Source organism: Rhinoraja longicauda, chromosome 10 (assembly GCF_053455715.1).
Source record: "Rhinoraja longicauda isolate Sanriku21f chromosome 10, sRhiLon1.1, whole genome shotgun sequence".
In the NCBI taxonomy this organism is placed as follows: domain Eukaryota; kingdom Metazoa; phylum Chordata; class Chondrichthyes; order Rajiformes; family Arhynchobatidae; genus Rhinoraja; species Rhinoraja longicauda.
The window spans coordinates 10,132,560-10,158,546 of NC_135962.1; the positions used below are offsets into that span (position 1 = coordinate 10,132,560).

A 25,987-nucleotide genomic window follows, 5' to 3' on the forward strand; every position below is an offset into this window, starting at 1 on the left:
AGACCCAACACCAGCTCTACAAACGACACTTCATCTATTGTCTGGGCCTGCTGCAGCTGATATGGAATTTTCCAGCTTTAGATAACATGCTCTATCTTTAGTTTAGTTTAGAAATTCAGCGTGGAAATAGGCCTTTCGGCCCACCAAGTCCATGCCGACCAGCAATCCCCATACACTAGACACTAGGGATAATTTACAGAAGCAAATTAGCCTACAAAGCTGTATGCCTTTGGAGTGTGTCAGGAAACCGGAGCACCCGGGGAAAGCCCACTTGGTCACAGAGAAAACGTACAAACTCCGTACAGACAAGCACCCGTAGTCAAGATTGAACCCTGATCTCTGGCAACTCTATCGCTGCGCCACCTTGCAGCCCCTATTGGTGTAAGGCCATTTCTGCTCCCCTCAATCTTTTCCTTTCATTTTGTACTTTCTAGCCAGTTGTGTGTGTTGCTGTTGGCCATGCTGCGACATCAAAGAAATTCCCTTTGTTCCACCCACTGTGCTCCTCCACCTTCTCCCTTACATCAACAAACTTGATAGGGCCGCAGACATCTCAGGCACTGGAGATCTTTCCATCTTTAAGTCCGTTGAGATTTCTAATATTCACTTTTTGCTGATAACCTGTTCAAGAATTTCATCATCACCCTTCCTGAATTCTCCAACTACCATGTCCTTCTCCTCAGTGAACACATAAGTATTCAGTGAGGACCTCGTCTACATCCTCCAGCTCCATGCACAGATTGTGTCTTGGTCCCTAATGGCCCCTGCCCTTTTCCCTGCTTTCCCTTTGGTTCTTAATATACATAAAAAAACGTTGGGATTTCCCTTAATTCTGCCTACCAGTGATATTTTGTAGTGCCCTTTGCCCTCCTAATCTCTCTAAGTACCATCCCCTACGCTTTCCATAATAATAATCATATATTCCTTTATTCGTCCCACACCGGGGAAATTTACAGTGTTACAGCAGCAAAGTGGATAGCAAGAGAGCAAGAGATCATTCATTATAAATAAAAGATACATAAATTGTCAACAGTTTTCTGTGTGTTCTTAGCTGTTATTGTTGACTCGCCTGCTGGGAGCAGTGCTGGTTGTGCAGTCTCACAGCAGTGGGAAGGAAGGACCTCCTACACCTCTCCTTCACGCACTAGGGGTGAAGGAGTCTGTCACTGAAGGAGCTACTCAGTGCAGTGACAGTGTCCTGCATGGGGTGGGAGTCGTTGTCCAGCAGCGATGTTAGTTTTGCCATCATCCTCCTCTCTCCCACCACCTGCACTGAGTCGAGGGGGCAACCCAGGACAGCTGGCCTTCCTGACCAGCTTGTCGAGTCTCTTCCCTTCCGCTGCTGAGATGCTGCTGCTCCAGCAGATCACTCCATAGAAAATGGCTGATGCAACCACCGTGTCGTAGAAGGTCCTTAGGACTGCCCCCTGCACTCCAAAGGACCTGAGTCTCCTCAGCAGATAAAGTCTGCTCTGGCCCTTTCTGTATAGCGCATCGGTATTTTCAGTCATAGTCCAGTTTATTGTTGAGGTAGACACCCAGGTACTTATAAGAGTCCACCCTCTCAATGTCCATTCCCTGGATGTTCACCGGTGTCAGGGGGACCTGGCTGCGCCTGCGGAAATCTACCACCATCTCCCTGGTTTTCCCCGCGTTGATCCGGAGGCAGTTCCGCTGGCGCCAGTCCACAAACTCCTTGATCAGTTCTCTGTACGCCCTGTCCTCGTCGCCTGTGATGAGGCCGACAATGGCAGAGTCATCAGAGAACTTCTGTAAATAGGAGTCTGCAGAGCCGTGCCTGAAGTCCACAGTGTACAGGGTGAACAAGAATGGCGCTAGCACTGTTCCCTGCGGAACCCCAGTGCTGCAGACCACCCTGTCCGAAACCAGGTCCTTTGTCCTCACATACTGTGGTCAGTTGGTGAGGTAGTCCAGAATCCAGGATGTGAGGTGGTGATCCACTCCTGTGCGCTCCAGCTTGCCCCCCAGAAGCCCCGGCTGGATGGTGTTGAATGCACTGGAGAAATCAAAGAACATGATTCTCACAGTGCTATCCGGCTTCTCCAGGTGTGAAAGAGCTCTGTTCGGTAGGTAGATGATGGCGTCCTCCACCCCGATGCGAGTCTGGTAGGTGCTGAAGATGTAGTCATACTTCTGAAGGTGTAGTCTCCCCTATTTTCAGTTCTCTAGAGCTGTTTCCATTCTTTTCTTTATCAAGCCCTTGATATCCCTCACATCCTAGACCTAGATCATCGAGTGATACAATGTGGAAACAGGCCCTTCAGCCCAACTTGCCCGCACCAGCCAACATGTCCCAAGTACACTAGTCCCACCTGCCCGCGTTTGGTCCATATCCCTCCATATCCATGTACATGTACATGTCTGTTTCTTAAATGTTGGAATAGTCCCTGCCTCAATTACTTCCTCTGGCAGCTTGTTCCATACCCCCCACCAACCTGTGTGTGAATAGATCCTTGAATTTATTGTTTATTCCATTGATCCTGATGGCCTGAATTTTCACTCATTCTGTTTTAAAGACTCCTACTTGTTAGATGTGGATGTCAGTAGCTGCTGCTAGTCTACTTTTATAGTCCTGTTTTGTGACTCAGAACCTTAATTTCTGTACTCTCTTCATAATGGCGTTTTGTGTTCATCCTTCAGCTGAAAAGGGGTACCCAGAGGATTGCACATTGATCCAGATCCAGGGGTCACAGCTTCCAGAACCAGGGGTCACAGCTTAAGGATCCAGAACCAGGGATCACAGCTTAAGGATAAGGGGGAAGTCTTTTAGGACTGAGATGAGAAAACATTTCTTCACACAGAGAGTGGTGAGTCTGTGGAATTCTCTGCCACAGAAGGTAGTTGAGGCCAGTTCATTGGCTATATTTAAGAGATAGTTAGATGTGGCCCTTGTGGCTAAAGGGATCAGGGGGTATGGAGAGAAGGCAGGTACAGGTTACTGAGCTGGATGATCAGCCATGATCATATTGAATGGCGGTGCAGGCTCGAAGGGCCGAATGGCCTGCTCCTGCACCTATTTTCTGTGTCTATGTTTCTATGAAACATTTTGTGATAATCAGGTCTTGCACCTCACATTTCAACTTTTTCCCTTCCTCCTCTCCACGTAATTCTTCTCTCCTCCTCGTGAACTTCCATTTAGCTCGCTTCCTCGCGTACACTGACTCCAGGCCACACTTCCCGCCCTCCATCACCGTCACCACTTGTAATGCTGGTGCCTGCCCACACGCCATCTGATTATCAGATCATTGATACTCCCCTTGCTCTCTACTCCCCACACTACGGCACGGTGGCGCAGCGGTAGAGTTGCTGCCTTGCAGCGAATGCAGCACCGGAGACCCGGGATCGATCCTGACTACGGGTGCTGTCTGTATGGAGTTTGTCCATTTTCCCCGTGACCTGCGTGGGTTTTCTCCGAGCTCTTCGGTTTCCTCCCACACTCCAAAGACGTACAGGTTTGTCGGTTAATTGGCTTGGTAAATGTTTAAAAAAATGTCCCTAGTGGGTGTAGGATAGTGTTAATGTGCAGGGATCGCTGGTCGGCGCGGACTCGGTTGGGCCTGTTTCCGCACTGTATCTCTAAACTAAACTAAACACCACCTTTCTCTGCCACTTAAAACTTGTTTAATTTCTGCTCCTTTCGGTGAAATGTCAGTGACCTGGAGCTTCAACTGTGTACTGCTCCCTCCACAGGCACCGCCTGGCATGCCAAGTGCTTTCTCCATTTTCTGTTTCTCCTCCCACCCTCTGCCATTCGTTATTTGGACTTCCATCCTTTTCTGCTCCTTCCTCGTGTCCATTTCATCACCTTCCCCATCTCTCTGCCCCTCTTCCCCCTGTCTTCCAACTTCCTGTTCTCCGTTGATAGACACAAAATGCTGGAGTTACTCAGCGGGTCAGGCAGCATCTCTGGAAAAAGGAAAAGGTGCCAGTTTGGGTCGAGACCTATTCATTTTCTAGATGCTGCCTGACCCGCTGAATTACTCCAGCATTTTGTGTCTATCTTTGGTGTAAACCGGGATCTGCAGTTCCTGCCAACACATTCCTGTTCTCCTTTGCTGTTCCATCTCCCGTTCACCTCCTTTGTTCACCTGAACTCTCTACGCTACCTTCAAAAGTAACATTTAAATGTTTCTACTGATTTTTTATTGATCTTCAAAATAGGCCATTAAATAATTTATAGCACAGACTAAGAATAGATTCCTCAATATTGATAAATTTATTTGTCAAGCTATATTTAACTTTATTTTGAAGATAGGCACAAAATGCTGGAGTAACTCAGCAGGACAGGCAGCATCTCTGGAGAGAAGGAATGGGTGACATTTCGGGTTGAGACCCTTCTTCAGACTTTTTTTTAATTTTCGGGATCTAGGCATCACCAGTGAGGCCAGCGTTTATTATCTATCCCTAATTGCCCTTGGGAAGGTGGTGGTGGTGACACACTTTTTTTAACCATTGCCATCCCTCTGGTGAAGGTCCATGATATTATCAGGGAGTGAGATCCAAAGTGTAGACCCACCAATGATGAAGCAGGGTTTTACCTCGTACATGACTTGGAGGAGATCTCATTGAAACATACAGAATAGTGAAAGGCTTGGATAGAGTGGATGTGGAGAGGACGTTTCCACTAGTGGGAGATTTTAGGACTAGAGGTCATATCCTCAGAATTAAAGGAGAAATTTCTTTAGTCGGTGGAGAATCTGTAGAATTCTTTGCCACAGAAGGCTGTGGAAGGCAAGTCAGTGAATATTTTTACGACAGAGATAGATAGATTCTTGATTAGTACCATATAGAGGTTATGGGGAGCAGGCAGGAGAATGGGGTTAGGAAGGAGATATAGATCAGCCATGATTGAATGGCGGAGTAGAGTTGATGGGGTCGAATGGCTTAATTCTACTCCCATCACTTATGACCATATGAGCTTGCAGGTGGTGGTGATCCACTGCACCCTCTGCCTTTGTCCTTTTTCACTGTACAGCTTACAGGTTTGGGGATTGCAGTGAGAGTAACCCGGATGAGTAACTGTTCATTATTTTGTAGTTGGTAGACAATGCAGCCACTGTGCGTAGGTGGTGGAGAGATTGAATGGTTAGAGTGGTGGATGGGGTGCCCAGCAAGCAACAGCTTTGATCTGGATGGTGATGATTTTCTTGAGCGTCGTTGTAGCTGCTGGCAGCGGACAGTGTTTCATCACACTCCTGGATTGTGCCTTGTAGATGGTGGTGTAAGTATACCCAATCTCTGACCTGCTCTTGAAGCCACGGTACCATCCTTATCATGTATCTACTCACAGCAAATGGTTCGATTGTAATCATGTGTTGTCTTTCCACTGACTGGATAGCATGCAACAAAAGCGGCACGGTGGCGCAGCGGTAGAGTTGCTGCCTTACAGCGAATGTAGCACCGGAGACTCAGGTTCGATCCTGACTGTCTGTACGGAGTTTGTACGTTCTCCCCGTGACCTGCGTGGGTTTTCTCCGAGATCTTCCGTTTCCTCCCACACTCCAAAGACGTATAGGTATGTAGGTTAATTGACTGGGTAAAAATTGTCCCTGGTGTGTGTAGGATAGTGTTAATGTGCGGGGATCGCTGGGCGGCGCGGCCTCGGTGGGACGAAGGGCCTGTTTCCGCGCTGTATCTCTAAATCTAAAATCTAAAAGCTTTTCACTGTACCTCGGTACACGTGACAATAAATTTAACTGAAACTGTATTTGTGTGTACAATCCAGTTGAGTTTCTGATCAGATAATGATAACGGGGGGGTCCATGAAGGCAATGGAAAACTCAGCACAGAAAGATGACATTGTACCAGTGCCTTGCTTTAGCCGTGCTCTCTAATTAATATTTCTACTCCTCTTCCAGTAAATGTTTCCCCTTTTGAAAATTACTATCAAATCTGATTCCATCACCCTTTCAAGCAGTGGAGTCTAGATCATGGTGACTAGTATTGGGGTCGTCGGGTGAAGTTGGCTCAAGGATCCGTGCGATTCTGCTCTTGCCTGTAATTCATACGTGGAGAGAATATTTCCACCTCTGGAGGAATGTAAAACCAGGGGACACTGTTTAACATTAAAGAGGCAAAATGTTTTCTCTCATGATCCTTTGATTTCTCATGATAGGGTGTCACTATCCACTTCATAAAGGCCCTCAGATTGGGCAGCTAAAAACAGATGCTTTGGTAAACCTGACATAGAGTCATAGTCATAGAGTGATACTGTGTGGAAACTACACGAGTCCCACTTGCCTGCGCTTGATCCATATCCCTCCAAACCTGTCCTATCCATGTACCTGTCTAATTGTTTCTTAAACGATGGGATAGTCCCAGCCTCAACCACCTCCTCTGGCAGCTTGTTCCATACATCCACCACCCTTTGTGTGAAAATGTTACCCCTCAGATTCATATTAAATCTTTTCCCCCTCATCTTGAACCTATGTCCTCTGGTCCTCGACTCCCCTCCTCTGGGCAAAAGATTGTGCATCTAAACGATCTATTCCTCTCATGATTTTGTAGACCTCTACAAGATCTCCCCTCATCCTCCTGCGCTGCATGCCATAGAGACCCAGCCTACTCAACCTCTCCCAATAAAACACACACCCTCTAGTCCTGGCAATATCCTCGTAAATCTTTTCTGAGCCCTTTCAAGCTTGACAATATCTTTCCTATAACATGATGCCCAGAACTGAACACAATATTCTAAATGCGGACTCACCAACGTCTTATATAACTGCAACATGACCTCCCAACTTCTTTACTCAATACTCTGATGAAGGCCAAAGTGCCAAAAGCTTTTTTGACCACCTTATCTACCTGCGACTTGACCTTCAAGGAACCATGCACTTGTACTCCTAGATCGCTCTGCTCTCCAACACTACCCAGAGGCCGACCATTTACTGCCCTTGTTCGACGTCCAAAAATGCAACACCTCACACTTCTCTGTATTAAATTCCATCAACCATTCCTCCGCCCACCTGGCCAATTGATCCAGATCCTGCTGCAGTCGTTCACAACCTTCTTCACTATCTGCAAAACCACCAACTTTTGTATCATCAGCAAACGTGCTAATCTTGCCCTGTATGTTCTCATCCAACTCATTGATGTAGATGACAAACTGTAACGGGCCCAGCACTGAACCCTGAGGCACACCACTAGTAGCAGGCCTCCAGTCTGAGAAGCAACCTTCCATCATCACCCTCTGCTTCCTTCCATGGAGCCAATTGCTATCCATTCAGCTATCTCTCCTTGGATCCCATGCAATCTAACCTTCCAGTGCAGCCTACCATGCGGAACCTTGTCGAGCGCCTTACTGAAGTCCATGCACACAACATCTACAGCTCTGCCCTCATCCACCTTTTTGGCCAGGTCTTCAAAAAAAACCAATCAGATTTGTGAGACATGACCGCCCACGTACAAAACCATGCTGACAATCCCTTATCTGCACTTGCCCATCCAAATGCCTGTATAACCTATCCCTCAGAATACTCTCCAGTAACTTACCAACTACAAATGTTAAGCTCAGTGGCCTAAAGCTCCCAGTATTTTCCCTGTAGCCCTTCATGAAAAGAGGCACAATGTTTGCCACCCTCCAGTCTTCCGACACCTCTCCTGTATTTAAGAACGACTCATAAATTTCAACCAGGGCTCCTGCAATTTCCTCTCTAGTTTCCCGCAATGTCCTCGGATATATCTGATCAGGCCCTGGAGATTTGTCTACCTTCATACACGACAGTACCTTCAGTACTTCTTCGACGGTAACCCTGACTGCTCTCAAGACACTTCCAGTGACTGCTCCAATTTCCTCCATCCTACTGTCTTTCTCCTCAGTAAATACAGAGGAGAAATACTCATTTAGGACCTTGCCGATCTCCTGTGGCTCCACACAGAGGTGACCACTTTGATTCCTGAGAGGTCCCACTCTCTCTCTAGTTACCCTTTTTTCCCTTATGTATTTATAAAACCTTTTGGGATTGTCCTTGGAAGGTCAACCTTTTAAACGTCTCGCAAGGTCGAGGGAGAGGCCAGGCTTCATGCTGCCCTCTTAACACAACGATTGAGAGACATGACCAATCAGTGAGATACAAGAAGGAATGGACCGGGAAAGAGACAAAAAAGGGAGAAAATGGTGAAGCTAAAAAATAAATAAATGTGGTTTTCTAAAACATTTACGACTATCAAAACTGAAAGATGAGGCCCAACAGGTGTAATGGTTAATCTTTAAACACGTGAGGCTGACTGGCAAATCTGGAATTGTTGAAGTGGAACAGAGCATAAAAAGGACAATAGTGAATTTTCTGCAGTGAACTTAGCTCATCTTTGTCATGGAGATCTGCAGCTGGCATTGGTCAATAGAGCCTGTTCCTTAACACTCAGTGCCAGGCACAACCTGAACAGTAGCCTTCGGGTGTCATATCTAATAGCAACCTTCCCTTGCATGATATTACTAAGCTACTCAAATGACAGGAAACATCGTTGTTTTCACCTCGTTTCAAACAATGTCTCCCCGGATGTTTTCATGTGTGGAGTATTTATACCAAACAGTTACTCATCAATCCATGAGGATCTCAAGGGAGTGTTGTTTACCAGAGAAAGGTGGAATTTGCACTAAAGCGGAGTTATTCAGACAAATAGTATGGTGCCTTTCTGGGGAAGTTAGTTAAGGAGAAAGCAATTGGAGTATTTGCTGATGAAGTTGGATGATGTTGGGGAAGAAAAGGCTGCTGCACTGCGTAAACATTTGGTCTGAATTCTGTGTTTGTTTGCAGAATACTTCAGTGTACTTTTAGAAGTCCTCATTCCTAATAAATTGTTACCAGAGGCTGCTTCTCCTGCCTGAGTCTGGAGATGTAAATTCAGTAGACAAGAGATCACTCTGGCTTCCCCTGCATTGAGGGTCCTTCCCAAGCTTCCTCGCTGCGCAATGTCAACTTGTAGATGTTGATATTGGATATTTCTTTTTTGTGCACGATTTCACTGTTGAAGTACTGAGGGATAAGCTCGTTGTGGAACGTCTGAGTTGCTTTGCATCCCCTTATCTCGGTCGACAGGTAAACGGCCGTTCTCTTCTTGCTGAGGTGTCGCAGTGTCTGCAGCAGGATGGGGTAATCTTTTGGGTAGTAGATTATATCTGAACCCAAAATCACGTCATAGTCGTCGAGGAAGAGCGTGTGGTCAACGCCCCAAGAAAGGGTTCGGACTGTGGCAGAGTATCCTCCCGAAGCAGCAAGATTGATGGAAAGGTTGTATTTGATTTGCTTCAAAACATGGGGCTGGTCAGTCAGCGTTACTTGGCCACCTGACAGAGAGAGAAGAAAGAGTGAGGTATTTTGCCATATCAACCCAGTCTCCAGGTAGAGAGGGTCTAAACAATGACATGTTTATTCCTCTCACTGAATGTGGACAATGACATAGTCATGACACTACTGATGCAGGATGGCAGCTGATTTATACAGAGGAAGATCAGGGGTAAAAAGATCTACCTTTTCTGTTTTCTGATACCATCTGAGAGGGGGGCTTTGAGCAGGAAGAAATTCTCCCCTCTCCTAAAATTACTTTAAAATCTGAAATTGATCGTTTTTTTGTTAAATTACCCAAAGGTGTTTTTGGATGGGGTGAAATGACAGATGCAGAATGCGTTCACCAGACATCTGCCTGGCTTAGAGGGTATTACCTATAAGGAGAGGTCAGACATACTTGGATCGTTTTCTCTTAAAAGTCAGAGGTTGAAGGGAGACCTGATGGAAATACATAAACATTTTGAAAAGCTTAGGTAGGGTGGACAGTCTGAACTTTTTTCCCAGAGTGAAAATGCCAAAGAGGGCATAATTTTAAGGTGAGAGGGGTAAATTTATAAAAGGTGTCAGGGGCTAGTTTTTTTACACAGTGGTGGGTTCCTGGAATGTTCTTGTGATGGAGACAGATACAATAAGTGGTGTTTGAGATACTTTTAGATAGGCACATGGGTATGTAGGGATTGGAGAGATAGGCATTATGTGTGGACAGAGGAAATTAATTTAACGTGCATCATGTTCAGCACGGGCATTTCTGGGCTGAAGGGGCTGTTACTATTCTATACTGTTCAATGTTACAAAACATTAGTTCAAAGGTCATTACAGCAGGGAATTGAGGGGCTGAATGACCTGCTCCTGTTTTGATGCTTTTCAAGTAATGCCGTGGCATTTGTTAGCAGCGCAGGCGGAGCTTTAACTCCCTGGCACACCAGAGCAGCACTCTCTCCGTGTCTACATGTCGGCTCGCAGGGCGATCCAATCTCTGGAATAGGGTTTGAACCCCCAACCTCCCAAACAATGGGGATCTTGAACACAAGAGATAGCGTTATAGCTGTGGCTGGATGTAAGCACAGCTAGGCTAATGCATAAGGTGTGAAGTGTGGGCCAGACCATGACGTTTGCCCCTGGGCCTTGAACTCCTGTTGTCCAGTCCCTTTTTCATATTAACAAAGGGCAGCAACTGTGGCATAGCCGACAGTGTTGCTGGGTCATAGCGCCAGAGACCTGGGTTCGATCCTGACCTCGAGTGCTGCTTGTGTGGAGTTTGCACGTCCTACCTGTGACGCGTGGGTTTCCTCCGGATACTCCGGTTTGTTCCTACATCCAATAGATGTGCAGATTTGTAGGCTAATTGCTATTTGTAAATAGTATGTAGCAAGTGAATGAGAAAGTGGGATAAAGTAGAACTAGTATGAACAAGTGATGGATGGTGGGAATGGACTTGGTGGATCAATGGGGCCTGTTTCCATGCTGTATCTTTTATAACTAAATCAGTTAGGTACTGTTAGGTAAGCAGCAGGTCAGGCAGCATCTGCAGAGAGAAAAACTGTTTCAGGCCAACTATCAGCATTTTGAGGCAGAGTCTTCAACCTGAAGCATTAGCCCCATTTGTAGATGCTGCACGCCCTACTGCAGATTGGTCGCATTTTCTGTTATTATTTTGGATTTTATGGCCTTTTAACAAGCCAGTTGAATCTTGTTGACTCCTGTGAACTCACCCAGCAGAGTTGCCAGAATCCCCACGATCCCGGTGCCTGATCCCAGCTCTATCACGCTCTGTCCCGAGAAACTAATCTTCTCTTGCTCAAAGAACTGGCAGAGTGTGAGGGCCTGAGGAGAGAGCACACGGCAGGCGTTGATCCAGATCAACAAGGGCAACGCACTGAAGCAACAGCAATTGCAGTAGTGGAGTAGTGCAAGGTGCCGCCACTGTGGAGGAGAGGAGGCCAGGCCAACTCACCCACCTCCCTTTTCTTCAGCACTCTCTGCCATTCACTCACACTTCTGAAATAATTACAGTTTCCCACATTTTGCTATCTTCTCTTGCATAAGGGATCAGCTTCTTCCCCGCTGTCATCAGACTACTGAACAGTCCTCTAATAAGCAAAAAGTGTAGTCCCGATCTCCCAACCTATCTCATTAGAACATAGAATAGTACAACACATGAATAACTCCTTTGGCACACAATTTCCGGGCCAAACATAATGCCAAGTTAAACTAATTTCACTTGCCTGCACATGATCCATATCTGACCATTCCCTGTATATCAATGTGCCCATCTAGGGGTCTTAAATGCCACTATTGTATTTGCCTCCACCACCACTGCCAGCAGCACATTCCAGGCACCCACCATTCGATGCGTAAAAAAACTTGCCCTACCCAACTCTTTTAAACGTTGCCCCTTTCACCTTACAACTATGGGAGAAAGGTTCTCACAGTCCACCTTATCAATGCGTCTCATATTCATATACTTCTCTCTGATCTCCCATCAGATTCTGGCGCTCCAGAAAAAAAAAAGGTTTGTTCAACTTCTCCATATAGCTAACTCCCTCTAATTCAGGCAGCATTCTGGTAGTCTGAAGAAGAGTCTCGACTCGAAACGTCACCCAATCCTTCTCACCAGAGATACTGCCTGTCCCGCTGAGTTACTCCAGCTTTTTGTGTCTATCTTCTGATAAACCTCTTCTGCACCCTCTCTATAGCCTCCACATCCATCTTGTAGTGGGGTGATCAGAACTCTACACAATACTCCGAATGTGGCCTAACCAATGTCCTAAAAAACTGCATCGTGATTTCTTGAATCTTATACACAATGCCCCAACCCATGAAGGCGAGCATACCCTATGCCTTCTTTACCACTCAATCTACTTGTGTTGCCACCTCAGGGAACTATAGACTGAGACTCCAAAATTCCTCTGTACATCAATGCTGTTAAGCGTCTTGCCATTAACTGTCCACTTTCCCCATTACATTGCAGACTTGTTTTATATATTCACTTTCTCTATAATGCTGTAACACTATTTTCTGAAGTCTGGTGTTTTTCTCTTTGCACCATCTGTTGTACTTGTGTTAGGCTTGATTGTACTGGGGTATGGTATAATTTGACTTGGCTAGCACGCTAACAACGTTTTTCATTGTATCTCGGTATATGTGACAAAAATAAATCAATAGCCTCAAAGAATATTGCAATTGCTGGTTAATGGACCGGCAGTGGAGTGAGCAGTTAGCTTCATTGTGTTGTCCTGTCTGTGCCGACTCTCAGTTGCTCTGCAAGCGAGAGGGATTCTACTGGCGCACGGTTCAGAGGTGCTGTGACCACAGGGAGTAAAATGTGCAGGCAACAGCCACACATCCAGCAGCCATCATGGGCTCATTTGTAATGTAACAGGGGCTTGAACCGAGGTGTGAAATCAATAATGGAGAAACGAGGGGCTGCAGCTGCTGGAATCATGAGTAAACAACAAACTGCTGGTAGGTCGGGAAGAATCTGTGGGGGAATGGATAGGTAATTCTTCAAGTCGGACTTTTATTTCGACTGAAAATCAGACTGAAAAAGGACCTGACCTGAAATTTGTCTGTCCATCTCTGGCTCGCTGGGTTCCTCCAGCACTTTGATTTTTACTGTAAAATCAATTACAATTGGTAACTGACATATTGTGATATTGACCGTACATCCGTGCAGATGATGCCCTTGTGCATGAATGACATTGTGAAGCAGCAGCCATGACCAGCATTGATGCCACAACACTGGTGTCATCAGCAAAGGCCTTGACCACGATTTAAATGTGTAGAAAAGAACTGCAGATGCTGGTTTAAATTGAAGATAGACACAAAATGCTGGAGCCACTCAGCGGGACAGGCAGCATCTCTGGAGAGAAGGAATGGGTGACGTTTCGGGTCGAGACCCTTCTTCCTTTTAATGGGTGCTTAAATGGACAGACCCAACCTAGAGGAAAGGTACTGCAGCATACGGAACAGAACAGCCAGGTTCTGCAACAGCTTCTTCCCCCGAGCCATCAGACTCTTGAATTCCCAATAATCCACCGCCATTATTTTAACTCAGTTGGAGTTATTTCTCTTTTTTTTAATGTGAGAGTTACTTATTTATTTTATTTGATCTATTTTATTATTCTGTGTTACATTGTGAGCCAGGTGCAATGGAATTTTGTTCAAATATGCACTTATCTGGTGTATAGTTTTGAATGACAATAAAGTCTATTATTATTATTATTATGGCGGCTGTTAAGGAGAGTGGACTTGGTTCTTTCTTCAACTGAGCTGAGGTTAGAGAGTGAGGAAAAGGAATGGAGGCATTGTGGACTGCAGGACTATGGAATAATTCCAGCGAGGGAGATAAACTGAGTCAGTATTCAGATAGATGACTTACAACAAAAATTACGGGCCCAGATACCGATAGAGAACATGAGTTACCTGAAGTCAGAAAATTCATCATTGTCCAGAAGGCAGCAACTCACCCACATGGAAGATGGGGTGTTCTTCCTGAACCTTGTGTTGGGCCTCATTATTACAACACAGGAGTCCACGGACAGAATGGGTCTGTGGCGGGGAATTAAAGTGGCAGGCAACAGAAGCTAAGGGTCACCCTGCGGATAGATCTCATGTACTCCGCAATGCTATTTCCCCATCTGTGTTTGGTCTCTCCAATGTAGAGGAGATCTGATTGTGAACATTGAATGCAGTGCATTAGTCTAGAAGAAGTGCAGGTGAAGGGAAAGGAGCAATGTCCAAGGAAGTTGGTGAAAGTCCAGTAGAAATTTCAGGGACCAAATAAGCTTGCTGCAGGATTTGGGAGGGAGGAGAGAGGAGGATGGAAGCGGAAAGGATGATAGTGGAAGATTCGCAAAGGGGTCTGTGGGAAAGAGGAAAGCGAAGGGGACACAAAACCAGAGTGTTTCATTCCTAATGACAACCCCTTTGCATAGAATAGAAGAGTAGAGAAGCCAGGGAAAATACTCTAGAGTGGAATGATGCTGGGTGGGGGGCTGTGATATGGAGGGCAGCAGGCTTGGCTGGTGCAGGGCTCCAGTAGGAAAACAGATCCACCATCACAAGGGCTGCTGACTGTGCCGCCCTTAATGTACTGTGTCATAAATCTGTTTTGGAACTAAATCTTTTCTGGACATGTACCTGTCCAAATGTCTTCTAAATGTTGTTATTGTACCTGCCTCAATTACTTCTTCTGGCATCTCGTTCCATATACCCACCATCCTCTGTGTGAAACAAAATGCCCCTCAGGTTCCTATTACGTCTTTCCTCAATCAATTTAAGCCTCTGCCCTCTCGTTCTTGATTCCTCCACTCTGGGAAAAAGACATGTGCATTCACCTTATCTATTCCCCTCATGATTTTATACATCTCTCTAGATGTTTGCAAGAATTATTTAGACTTACACATTCCCAAACAAAAGACGAGACACCAAGATTTTCACCAATGTACCGACAAATCTTCACTTGATGACCACAAAACTGAAAGGTCTTCATCAGGTAGGATGGAAAATAGTCCTCAAGGTCTTCCTTAGGGAGATCTTCACAGGGCCGCTCCTTGGTCTCAGCCATCATCCTGCTCCTGAAACTAATTCTCGATTTCCAACAGATTGTACCTCCAAAGCGATGCTGGTCTTCTTTGTTTCTTCAGCTGTTTATCCAAGTCACCTTTTTACACAAAGAATAAGAGTTTAGCAATTTATAATCTGGAAAGGTGAACTTATCAATTTAATGTTTCTGCACAAAGACCAGACAAAAGCTGGACGAAGACTGACGATGGAATGGATGGGACTTTCCTCACTATTGGTATGAGTTGCATTGGATCTTACTAATTATTTATTTGAAAGATTTTTACCATTTTAACGTTTTGGGGAGGACCAGCAAACCAACCTTCATTTGAGGTCCACCTTGGTCAAGGAGTAGAGGGCATAGGTTTAAAGTGAGAGAAAATAAAACTTAAAAGGAGATTTTTATACAGGGAGTGATGGGTGCCTGCAACATGCTGCCAGGGGTGGTGGTGGAGGCAGATGCAATAGCGGCTTTTAAGAGGCTTTTTGTTCGGCACATTGATTATGGAGGGATATGGATCACATGCAGGTAGGGAATAGTTTAACCTTGCATCATGTTCAGACATAGTGAGTGAGACATAGTGAGTTCCTGTGCTGTACACTTCTATGTTCTGTGTTTTATGCTCATCATTGCACCCCTGGTTTTTGGACCGTGCTCTGTGGTCATTTACGAAGTATTTTCCTCCATTTTTGCAATGACCTCACTGCAAAAGAATATCACTGGCTTCAAGTGCTTTGATCCATAATATACTTGTTAAAGAATTAATTTCCAGATGCCGGAAATTATATGGCAAGACTGGTCAATAAATGTGAATAGAATGAGCGCCCAGTGACTCAGCTAATAGACCAACTGTCTCACAGCTCCAAAGACATTCAATCCTGGCCTATGGTACTCTCTGTGTGAAGTTTGCACATTCTTTCTGTGACTGTGTGGACGTTCTCAAAGTGCATTGATTTCCCACCACATCTCAAAGGTCGCTCTTGGTAGTTTAGTTTAGTGTAGTTTAGTTTAGAGATACAGTGCGGAAACAGGCCCTTCGACCCACTGAGTCTGCGCCGACCTGCGTTCCCCGTACACTGGCACTATCCTACCCACTAGGGACGATTTACAATCTTTACCAAAGCCAATTAACCTACAAACCTGTTCATCTTTGGAGCGTAGGAGGAAACCAACGCCGTCACGGGAAGAACGCTCAAACTCCGTACAGACAATACCCTGAGCCAGGATCGAACCCGGATCTCTGGCGCTGTAAGATGGCAACTCTACCGCTGCGCCACCGCGCAGATTAACTAACCAGTGTGAATTGCTCTTAGCGTGCATGCGAGGGGTGGAATCTGGGCAGAAAGGAAGTTGATGAGAACATGGGGTGAACAAAATGGGATGTGGATGCTCGGTGGTCAGTGAGTCGGTAATAACTCATTGAGTTACTACAGCACTTTGTGTCTATGCATACATTTTAAGATTGTTTGCATGTTGGGGGAGTATACTTAATTGTGGCAAGGCAGATTACAATGTCATTAAGCAGGAGCTAAAGGGGGTAGATTGGAAACAGTTGTTATTGGGTAAGTCCACAGATGCCATGTGCGAGTCGTTTAAAGGCCAGCTGATAAAAGTGCATGATTCGCATGTTCCAAAAAGGATGAGGGATAAGGCAGCAAGGTATGGAGATCATGGATAACCAAGAAAGCTGTAAACTTGATCAGGAAGAAAAAGAAAGCACATGTCAGGTTTAAGATGTGGCATCAGACGAGGTGTATGAGGAATATAATGTGAGTAGGAAAGAACGCAGACGGGTAATTAGAAGGCCCAAAAGGGGCCATGAAATGTAACTGGCGAATTGGATTGAGGAAAATCCCAAGGCTTTTTATACATACGTTAAAAACAAGAGGGTGACCAGGTAGAAGGTCGGATCGCTGAAGGATAAAGTAGGGAATCAATGCTCGGAGGCAGAAGATGTAGGTGAGGTACTAAATGAGTACTTTGGATACGTATTCACCGAGTAGATGACTTGGAGACAACGAGATTAGTATGGGGAAATACAAATATGTTAGGGCAGTTTGAGATCGAGGAGGTGGTGCTGGGGCTCTTGATGAGCATTAAAGTGGATAGGTCCCTGTGGCCTGAGTGAATCTATCCCAGGTTATTGAGGGTGGCAGGAGAGGAGATTGTGGGGACCTTGATGAGGATCGTTGTTTCTTCTCTAGCCACGTGCGCGGTCCTGAGAACTGGAGAGTGGTCAATGTTCCGTTGTTTAAGAAAGAAAGTGGAGATAATCTAGGGAAGTACAGCCCGGCGAAGCTCACATCAGTGGTAGGGAAACCATTGGAGAGAATTCTTCAAGGCAGAATTTACTCCCATTTGGAAGAGAATGGGCTAATCCGGGATAGTCGGCAAGGCTTTGTATGTAGCAGGTCTCTGTCTCAGTAACTTGATTGAATTTATTGGGGTGGTGACAAAGGAGATTGATGAAGGTTGGGTGGTGGATATTGTATATATCAATTTTAGTAAGGCTTTTGAGAAGGTCCTTCTTGCTAAGCTGATGCAGAAGATTAAGATGTATGGGATTCACAATGACTTAGTCATGTGCATTAAGAACTGGCTTATTCATAGAGGACAGAGGGTTGTGGTGTAAGGAAGATATTCTGGCTGGAGATCTGTGACTGCTGGAGTTCCACAGGGATCTGTGATGGAACCTCAGCTGTTTGTGATATATAAACCGATGAGCTAAAACATTATGACCACTGACAGGTGAAGACAGTGGAATTGATGGTAGACTTTAGGAGAGCTCCCCCTCCCCTCCAACCACTCACTATCAACAACACCACAGTCACATCTGTGGAGTCATTTAAGTTCCTTGGAACCATCATCTCCAGGGACCTTAAATGGGGGGCCACCATCGACTCCACAGTCAAAAAGGCCCAACAGAGGATGTACTTCCTGTGACAACTGAGAAAACACAATCTGCCACAGGCAATGATGGTCCAATTCTATACTGCCATCGTAGAGTCTGTCCTCACCTTCTCCATCATGGACTGGTTTGGCTCAGCCACCAAGCACGACATCCGGAGGCTGCATCGTTCGATCAGCTGAGAAGGTTGTTGGCTGCACCTTCCCCCCATTGACGAACTGTACACTGCAAGGGCCAGGAAGCGTGTGGGCAAGATCATCTCTGACCCCTCTCACCCTGGCCACAAACTGTTTGAAGCACTTCCCTCTGGAAGGCGACTCCGGACTGTCAAAGCCGCCACAGCCCGACATAAAAACAGCTTTTTTCCACGAGGAGTAGCTCTACTCAATAACCAAAAGTCTGTAGCCTCCTTTTGATCTGGTATTTTATTTCATTCACATGTTTAAACGATAATGTTTTATTCTTAATGTTTGAATATTTTATGTTTTATTCTTAATTGTTTACTGTATGTAGTGGTGCTACTGTGAGCAAAGCACCAAGGCACATTCCTTGTATGTATACATACTTGGCTAATAATTTTTTTTCAATTCAATTAAATTAAAAGGACTATTCCTGTGCTGCACTGTTCTATGTTCTATGTTGTTTGGCTCCTGTCTGTGACCAGACCAGAGGCAATCAAATTAAGCTATTCATGAGGTTTGACATCAAGTTTAATTTGATGAAAATGAATAAGATTTTGTGTGGGATAGATAGGGTAGTGAAAATCTATTTCCCATAGGTATGGTAAGCAAGAGGACATAGGTTTAAACTGAGAGGGGATCCGAGGGATACATTTTGTTTTTATACAGAGAGTGGTTGAGATCAAGAACACATTGCCAGAGGAGGTGGTCAGATACAACCATTACATTTAAGAGGTATTAAGACACTTCATTAGGCAAGACATAAGGATATGGTTCAAATGTGGGCAAATGGGACTGATGTAGATTGACCTGCTGGGCTGAAGGGCCCATTTCTGTGCTGTACAACTCTAAGATTGTAATGTTTCAGTGAACTGGTTGGGATGAACGTCCGACTCTCCAGCTATGCCCATGTCCCAAGGAATGTAGGACATAAGCAACACATTAGTTGTGATATCTTTCGATATTGTGTACAGTTTTGACTGTCTTTTAAAGAAATATCATTATAGCAGTGGGAGATATCTACTACTAGACAGGGTCCAAAGGATCCAACTATGAAAAGATAATTGATGTTAAAATATTTTGGATAAGGCTTGAAAAGAATTCCACTGAATAATATCATATAGTCATCAAGTAGCATTTAAAAGGCTTTTAGATAGGCATCTAGATTTGCAGGGAATGGAGGGGTATGGATCATGTGCACGCAGCTAGGGTTAGTTTAGGAAGGAACTGCAGATGCTGGTTTAAACTGAAGATAGACACAAAAAAGCTGGAGTAACTGCGGACAGGCAGCATCCCTCGAGAGAATGGGTGACGTTTAGGGTCGAGACCCTTCTTCAGACACGTCACCCATTCCTTCTCTCCAGAGATGCTGCCTGTCCCACTGAGTTACTCCAGCTTTTTGTGTCTGTTTTAGGATTAGTTAATCTTGGCATCATGTTCGGCACATTGTGAGCCAAAGTGCCATTGTTCCTGTGCTGCACTTTTCAATGTTCTATTTTAGACAATAGACAATAGGTGCAGGAGGAGGCCATTCGGCCCTTCGAGCCAGCACCGCCATTCAATGTGATCATGGCTGATCATTCTCAATCAGTACCCCGTTCCTGCTTTCTCCCCATACCCCCTGTCTCCGCTATCCTTAAGAGCTCTATCTAGCTCTCTCTTGAATGTATTCAGAGAATTGGCCTCCACTGCCCTCTGAGGCAGAGAATTCCACAGATTCACAACTCTCTGACTGAAAAGGTTTTTCCTCATCTCTGTTCTAAATGGCTTACCCCTTATTCTTAAACTGTGGCCCCTTGTTCTGGACTCCCCCAACATTGGGAACATGTTTCCTGCCTCTAACGTGTCCAACCCCTTAATAATCTTAAACGTTTCGATAAGATCCCCTCTCATCCTTCTAAATTCCAGTGTATACAAGCATAGTCGCTCCAGTCTTTCAACATATGACAGTCCCGCCATTCCGTGAATTAACCTAGTAAACCTATGCTGCACGCCCTCAATAGCAAGAATATCCTTCCTCAAATTTGGAGACCAAAACTGCACACAGTACTCCAGATGCGGTCTCACTAGGGCCCTGTACAACTGCAGAAGGACCTCTTTGCTCCTATACTCAACTCCTCTTGTTATGAAGGCCAACATTCCATTGGCTTTCTTCACTGCCTGCTGTACCTGCATGCTTCCTTTCAGTGACTGATGCATTAGGACACCCAGATCACGTTGTACATCCCCTTTTCCTAACTTGACACCATTTTCTATGTAAGAGTCAGATCTTTACAAGAAAGATGGAAAGAATAATAAGAAATTCAAAATGATTACATCAAAGTTTGTAACATGGCACTTTGTCATCACCGGCAGCGCTCAGAGAGCTATTAGCAGCGGAGGCATTGCAAATAGCACAGCACCATTTCAATGGAAATACAAGGATAATGAAGATGAAAGACTCACTTGGATGCCCTGCGAATGACACAGTCCAGTCCAGTGCAGGATCTCTGTCTGAACTCAATTTCCAGTCACCCTTTAAACATCACCAATGGGCAAGATGCCAATCCATTCTTGCACCCGGATTGGCCATTACTGGAGAGGGGGCAGTTCTGAGGTTGATTCACTCCTCGAAATAGCATTTCCAAAAATGATAGCCAGTTCTTAACCCATTTAACACTGTGAACGAAGTCTGGTCTCAGGAAGCAATGCAACAAAGTCAGCACCACTAGCCTAAGATGCAGCAAAAACAGACAGGAAAAGTCAGGAAAAAAATTACCTCAAAGCAAATAAAAAGGCCCTCTCATCTTTTGGGAATCCAGGGCCAATGCAAAGTCCAACATGCCCCAGGAATCTTGGAGCAGTACTGTATCCAATACACCCAAGCTCTGGAGATCTGGGGCAACACAGTGTACAGCTTATCCCTGATAAGTGGATGGACTAACAAGGCTAGGACATACATGATAAATGGTGGAGCCCTTAGGCTAGCAAGTAACAGAGGAACATAGACACAAAATGCTGGAGTAACTCAGTGGCTCAGGCAATATCTCTGGAGAGAAAGAATGGGTGACGTTTCGGGTCGAGCCCTTCTTCAGACCCGAAACATCATCCATTCCTTCTCTCCAGAGATGCTGCCTATCCCGCGGAGTTACTCCAGCATTTTTTGTCTATTTTCGGTGTAAACCAGCACCTACAGTTCCTTCCTGCACAAGTAACAGAGGGACTTGGCGTACAAGTCCAAGGATCCCTGAAGGTAGTAGCACAGGTGGAAAAAATGTTGAAGAAGGCATATGGGACACTTGCCTTCATTAGCTGGGGCATAGAATATAAGAGCATGAAGGTCTTGGTACAACTTTATAAAACATAGGTTAGGCCACATCTCGAATATTGTCCATAGTTCTGGTCACTACTGTATTGGAAGCACGTGACTGAATTTGAGCGCATGCAGAGGAGACTCACCAGGATGTTGGCAGTGAGACAAGCATTTCAGTTAGGAAAGGCTACATAGATGCAGAGTAAGAGTGATTTGAGGAAAGGAAATTCCACTCAGGTAGCATTTGGAATCTGGAACACACTTCCTGGGCAGGTGACTCACAATAGTTAAGACGCCACGCAATAGTGAATTGCCACCTTATAGAAGGCTACAACCAAGAGCTGGTAAATGGGAATAACACTGACGTGTATTTGATAGCATGGACATGGATTGCTGAAAGACCCGTTTCTCTGCAGTACGACCAAAAAACAAAGCAACATGAGACCGCGAGGGGTCTGGACAGAAGGATGTGGAGAGAAGGTTGCCTCTTGTCGGAGACTCTAGAATCTGGATCACCCACTGCAGAAAAAGATTTTTTTTTCTCTTAGAGGTGACATGAGTCTCAAGAATTCTCTTACTTAAAGGAAAGTATTACATTAAGGCAGAGGTAGATAGGTTCCCATAAGAACGAGAGGGAGTGAGAGGTGAAAGCAGGAGGTAGTGGTTCAAATCCAATCTTCTATGATCTTATTAACTGGAGGAGCAAGCTCAAGGAGCCAAATGGTTTTCTCCTGCTCCTAATCTGAGAACTTGTACGTAGAAAGCAAGGGTCAGGAAGAGACAACTCTGCCAGTGAACAATGCAGAACTCGCCCTCAGGGAAGATCCGGACTTGAACCTTGGGCCCAGGCAAAGTTCATGGGCATGCTCGGACAGTGGAACCTACTGTACCAGTGTACCGGGACCGTCTGTGCGAGAAGGACAGTATGTTCCGATGTCCAAGAGAAACCTTATATTTAGAATACCAAGGTTTTAGTCTGTATCCTTTGCCATGCACAGTGTGTGGTGACCTTGGGATACCTCAGGCTGTGGCTGAGCAGTTTCTGCAGGTCTACGGCTTTCCAGGTTCATGCAACTATTAGTGGTGTCATGTAGTGACATCCGATGTAGTCACGAGGCAACCGTCATAGATTCCCACAGCACAGAAACAGGCCCTTCCGCCCACCTTCCCTGCTTGTCCACATCTAGTACCCGTTGTGACAACACCTCCTACCTCCTGTGCCACTCTGATCCCCGACAACGGCGGGCAGGCCAGGAGGAGCTGAAGACCAGCACAGTGACAGAACCTGCCTGCCGTAAAAACACCCTGCACTCTGGACAGCACTCTGGATGGAGCTGAGGACACACAAACAATTCCCGTTTCTGCTTCACTTGAGCCATTCACCCCACAAGGGAGCTCAAGCAACAGCCAGAGGAACAACAACTGCATCCAATTAATGGCGATTATATCAGCTCACCTGTACCCGTCAACCCCACCCCTGAAAGACCAAGGCAAATTCAACCAGGAAATTCAAGAAGGAAGTAGAAAGAGGTGGAACAGGACAGAAAGAAAGAGGGAGAGGATGGGAGAGAAAGTGGGGCACAGGCTTCGGGGAAGTCTGAGCCACCGGGATAACCCTACGACAGGCAGGACCTCCTTCAAAGCTGGGGCTGAGCCACCAGGGCAGGCCCGAGAGAGGCAGTGCCTACTTTGAGGCCAAGACTGAACTGCCAGGACGAGCCATAGACTGCCAGCACCTCCTCTTGAGGCCATGACTGAGCTGCTGGGAAAAGCCTGAGATTGCCAGAGCTACCTCCTTCAAGGTCAAGATTGAGCCACCAGGACAAGCCTGATTCTGCCAGCGTCTCTTCTTCAAGGCCAAGACCCGGCCGACGAGGCAAGCCCGAAATCGCCAATGCCCCCTCCTTCAAGGACAAGACTGAGCTGCCGGGACAAGCCTAAGACAGCCAGCTCCTCCTTTGAGGCCAAGACTGAACCGCTGGGCCAACCATGAGACTGCCAGTGCCACCTCTTCAAGGCCAAGACTAAATTGCCGGGGCAAGTCTGAGATCGCCAGTGCCTCCTTACTTGCCGGAGACAACGAGGGACTTTATCCTCACATGGACCCTGACCTGCTCATCACGATCATCTTTCACTTTAAATAACATGAATTTAAATAACTCTACATGAGTTCCCTACCACGAGTGTGTTTGTATAGTCATGGTTGACCCGGCATTATCCCTGATGCCACACCATCTATGCTAATCCTATTTGTCACTACTTTGTCTATAGCCTACTGTGTCTTAGCAATTCAAGTGCTCATCGGGATAATGTGTGAGTGTCTGTCCTCACACCCCCTCAGGCAGTGCCTTTCATATTCCAACCACTCTCCAGGGGAAAGCATTCTTCCTCAGATCACCACTAAACTTCTCGCTCTTTACCTTAAACCTCTGGCCTCTGGTTGTAGACACTACTACCATAGGAGAATGTTTTTTTTACTATTTATGCTGTCCATGGCCTCTCATTGTCTTGTACACCCTAATCAGGTCACTCCTGAACCTCCTCTGCTCTGAGGAAAATGAACTCAGCCTCTACTTGTAACTGAAACCCTCCATCCCAGTCAATATCCTGGTTCAACTCTTTGCACCCTCTCCAGTGAAATCACATTTTCTGGGGGACTGCCAAGAACTAAAAGTGGACCCAGCGGGGAGCCACCGAGGACAGCGGGAGACACGGTGGGGTGGGGGTTAGGGAGGAAGCCTGCCATGTACGGCAGTAGATAGGATTTTTCCCTGACCATTTGTAACTTTGTCAGTGCCAGACACGTGGTGACACTTGTGTACTGCCCAGGTGAGGTCTGCTGTACAATTTTACCAGGCTGTATGCAAAACAACGCATTTCACTGTACCTATCATTGAATTGAATCATTGAATCATTGAGATGCAGCATGGTGACTGGCCGTCAGCCCACCAAGTATGGGCTGACCAACAATCACCCATATACTAGTTCTATGCTATCGCAGTTTCGCATCCTATACACGAGAGGCAATATACAGAAGCCAATTAACCTAGAAAGCTGTACGTCTTGGGAATGTTGGAGGAAACCGGAGCACCCAGAGAAAATCAGCATGGTCACGGAAAATGTACAAACTCTGTACAGACAGCACCCGTAGTCAGGATGGAACCCGTATCTCTGGCACTCTAACACCGCCCGATGTGTGTGCACATCTATACGTGTGTGTGATTATACATACGTGTGTGTATGCGTACATGTGTGTGTGCATGTCCCTGTGCCGGCGTTCCCTGTCCCAGCACTCTCCATCCCCGCGCTCCCCGTCCCGTCGCTCCTCATCCCCGCACTCCCTGTGCCGGCATTCCCATTCCCAGCACTCCTTCTCCCTTCTCCTGGCACTCCCTGTCCCTGCTCTCTGCTGGTCTCTGCAGCTGGCAGCACTCCCTGAACTTGTTGCTGTTATCTTTGGTTTCCAGCCGTGTTTGATCAGAATGCAGTGGTTACTTTCCTTTCACTGTTCCTGTCCTGCCACTTGATGTTTCATCTTTTACCTTGTTGCTGACGATGTCCTGTGACAATCTGGCCTTCATGTAACCTAACTCTTTCTCATTGGTTTGGTTCCATCATTGACAATGAACATTAATAGCTCACTAAGCATACAATGAATCCATGTCCTGAACACAGTGATCTGTCAATGGCTCACAATGTGTTTGTAACTATTTTGATGCATGGTTTCTCCATATATATTGCACACACAGTGAAGCTGTGGCCAAATGCAGTGCTCCTGTTAGAGGTTGTGGAAGGATCTTTGGACATGGCACCTTTATTTAGTTGATGTAATAAAAACCCTATTGAATCGTCATTACAATAAATACCCTGCATTTCTGTGGACAATATTGGACACAGATAGGTACAGCACGGGAATAGGTGTAGGAAGGAACTGCAGATGCTGGTTTAGACCGAAGATAGAAACAAAAGGCTGGAGTAACTCAGCGGGTCAGACAGCATTTCTGGATAAAAGGAATGGGTAACGTTTCGGATAAGACCCTTCTTGACAGGAATAGGCCCCTTGGCCCACGTTGACTGTGCCAAATATGTCAAATTAAACTAACTTTGATCTATGTCCCTCCATTCCCTGCACAATCACATGCCTATCTCAAACTACCTGAAATACCACTTTTGCATCGGCTTCCTCCACCAGCCCCAGCAGTACGTTCCAGTCACCAGCACACTCGATGTACCCAATTTTCCTCAAGCATCTATCTGCCTTAACCTTTTCCCCCTCACCTTAAAGCTACGTGACATTTCCATCCTGGGAAAAAGGTTCTGGCTATCTACCCTATCTGTGCCTCTCATAATTTTACATACTTCTGCCTTCCCTCAACCTCCGACACGCCAAGGAAATCAATCCAAGTCTGTCCAACCTCTCCTTACAGCTAACACCCTCTAATGCAGGCAGCATTCTGGTAAAAAAAGACACCAAGTGCTGAAGTAATTTAGCGAGTCAGACATTCTGGTAAACCTCTACAGCACCTTCTCCAAATCCTCCACATCTTTACTGTAATGTGACGACCAGAACTGTATACAATGCTCCAAAAGTAGCCAAAACAAAGTTTTATAAAGCTGCAAGCTGCAGACTTTTTCAATCTTATACTCAATGCCCTGACTAATGATGGCAAGCACACAAGTCAAGAGTCAAAAGTGTTTTACTGTCATATGTCACGAAACTGAACAATGAAATTC

General features: G+C 45.8%; 2 protein-coding genes across 2 annotated transcripts in view; one reads left to right on the forward strand and one right to left on the reverse strand.

The window, feature by feature from the left end:
- The window catches only part of psen1 (presenilin 1), a 76,765-nt gene that overhangs the window by 722 nt on the left and 50,056 nt on the right, over positions 1 to 25,987 (forward strand). The gene's annotated exons all lie outside the window — the stretch shown is intronic.
- LOC144597723 (EEF1A lysine methyltransferase 3-like) lies at positions 8,880 to 14,880 on the reverse strand. Its single transcript, XM_078407255.1, has 3 exons — positions 14,713 to 14,880; positions 11,021 to 11,132; positions 8,880 to 9,307 (listed from the first exon to the last, which is right to left on the reverse strand). Exons 1-3 carry the CDS (start codon positions 14,878 to 14,880, stop codon positions 8,880 to 8,882), a joined length of 708 nt encoding a protein of 235 aa, XP_078263381.1.

Coding starts and splice junctions, on each gene's coding strand:
- LOC144597723 (XM_078407255.1), bottom strand. CDS start 14,880: ATGATGGCTGAGACCAAGGAGCGGCCCTGTGAAGATCTCCCTAAGGAA. Junction 11,133..14,712: donor CGTCTTTTGTTTGGGAATGT/GTAAGTCTAAAT, acceptor CTCTCTCCTCAG/GCCCTCACACTCTGCCAGTT. Junction 9,308..11,020: donor GATTCTGGCAACTCTGCTGG/GTGAGTTCACAG, acceptor TCTCTCTGTCAG/GTGGCCAAGTAACGCTGACT.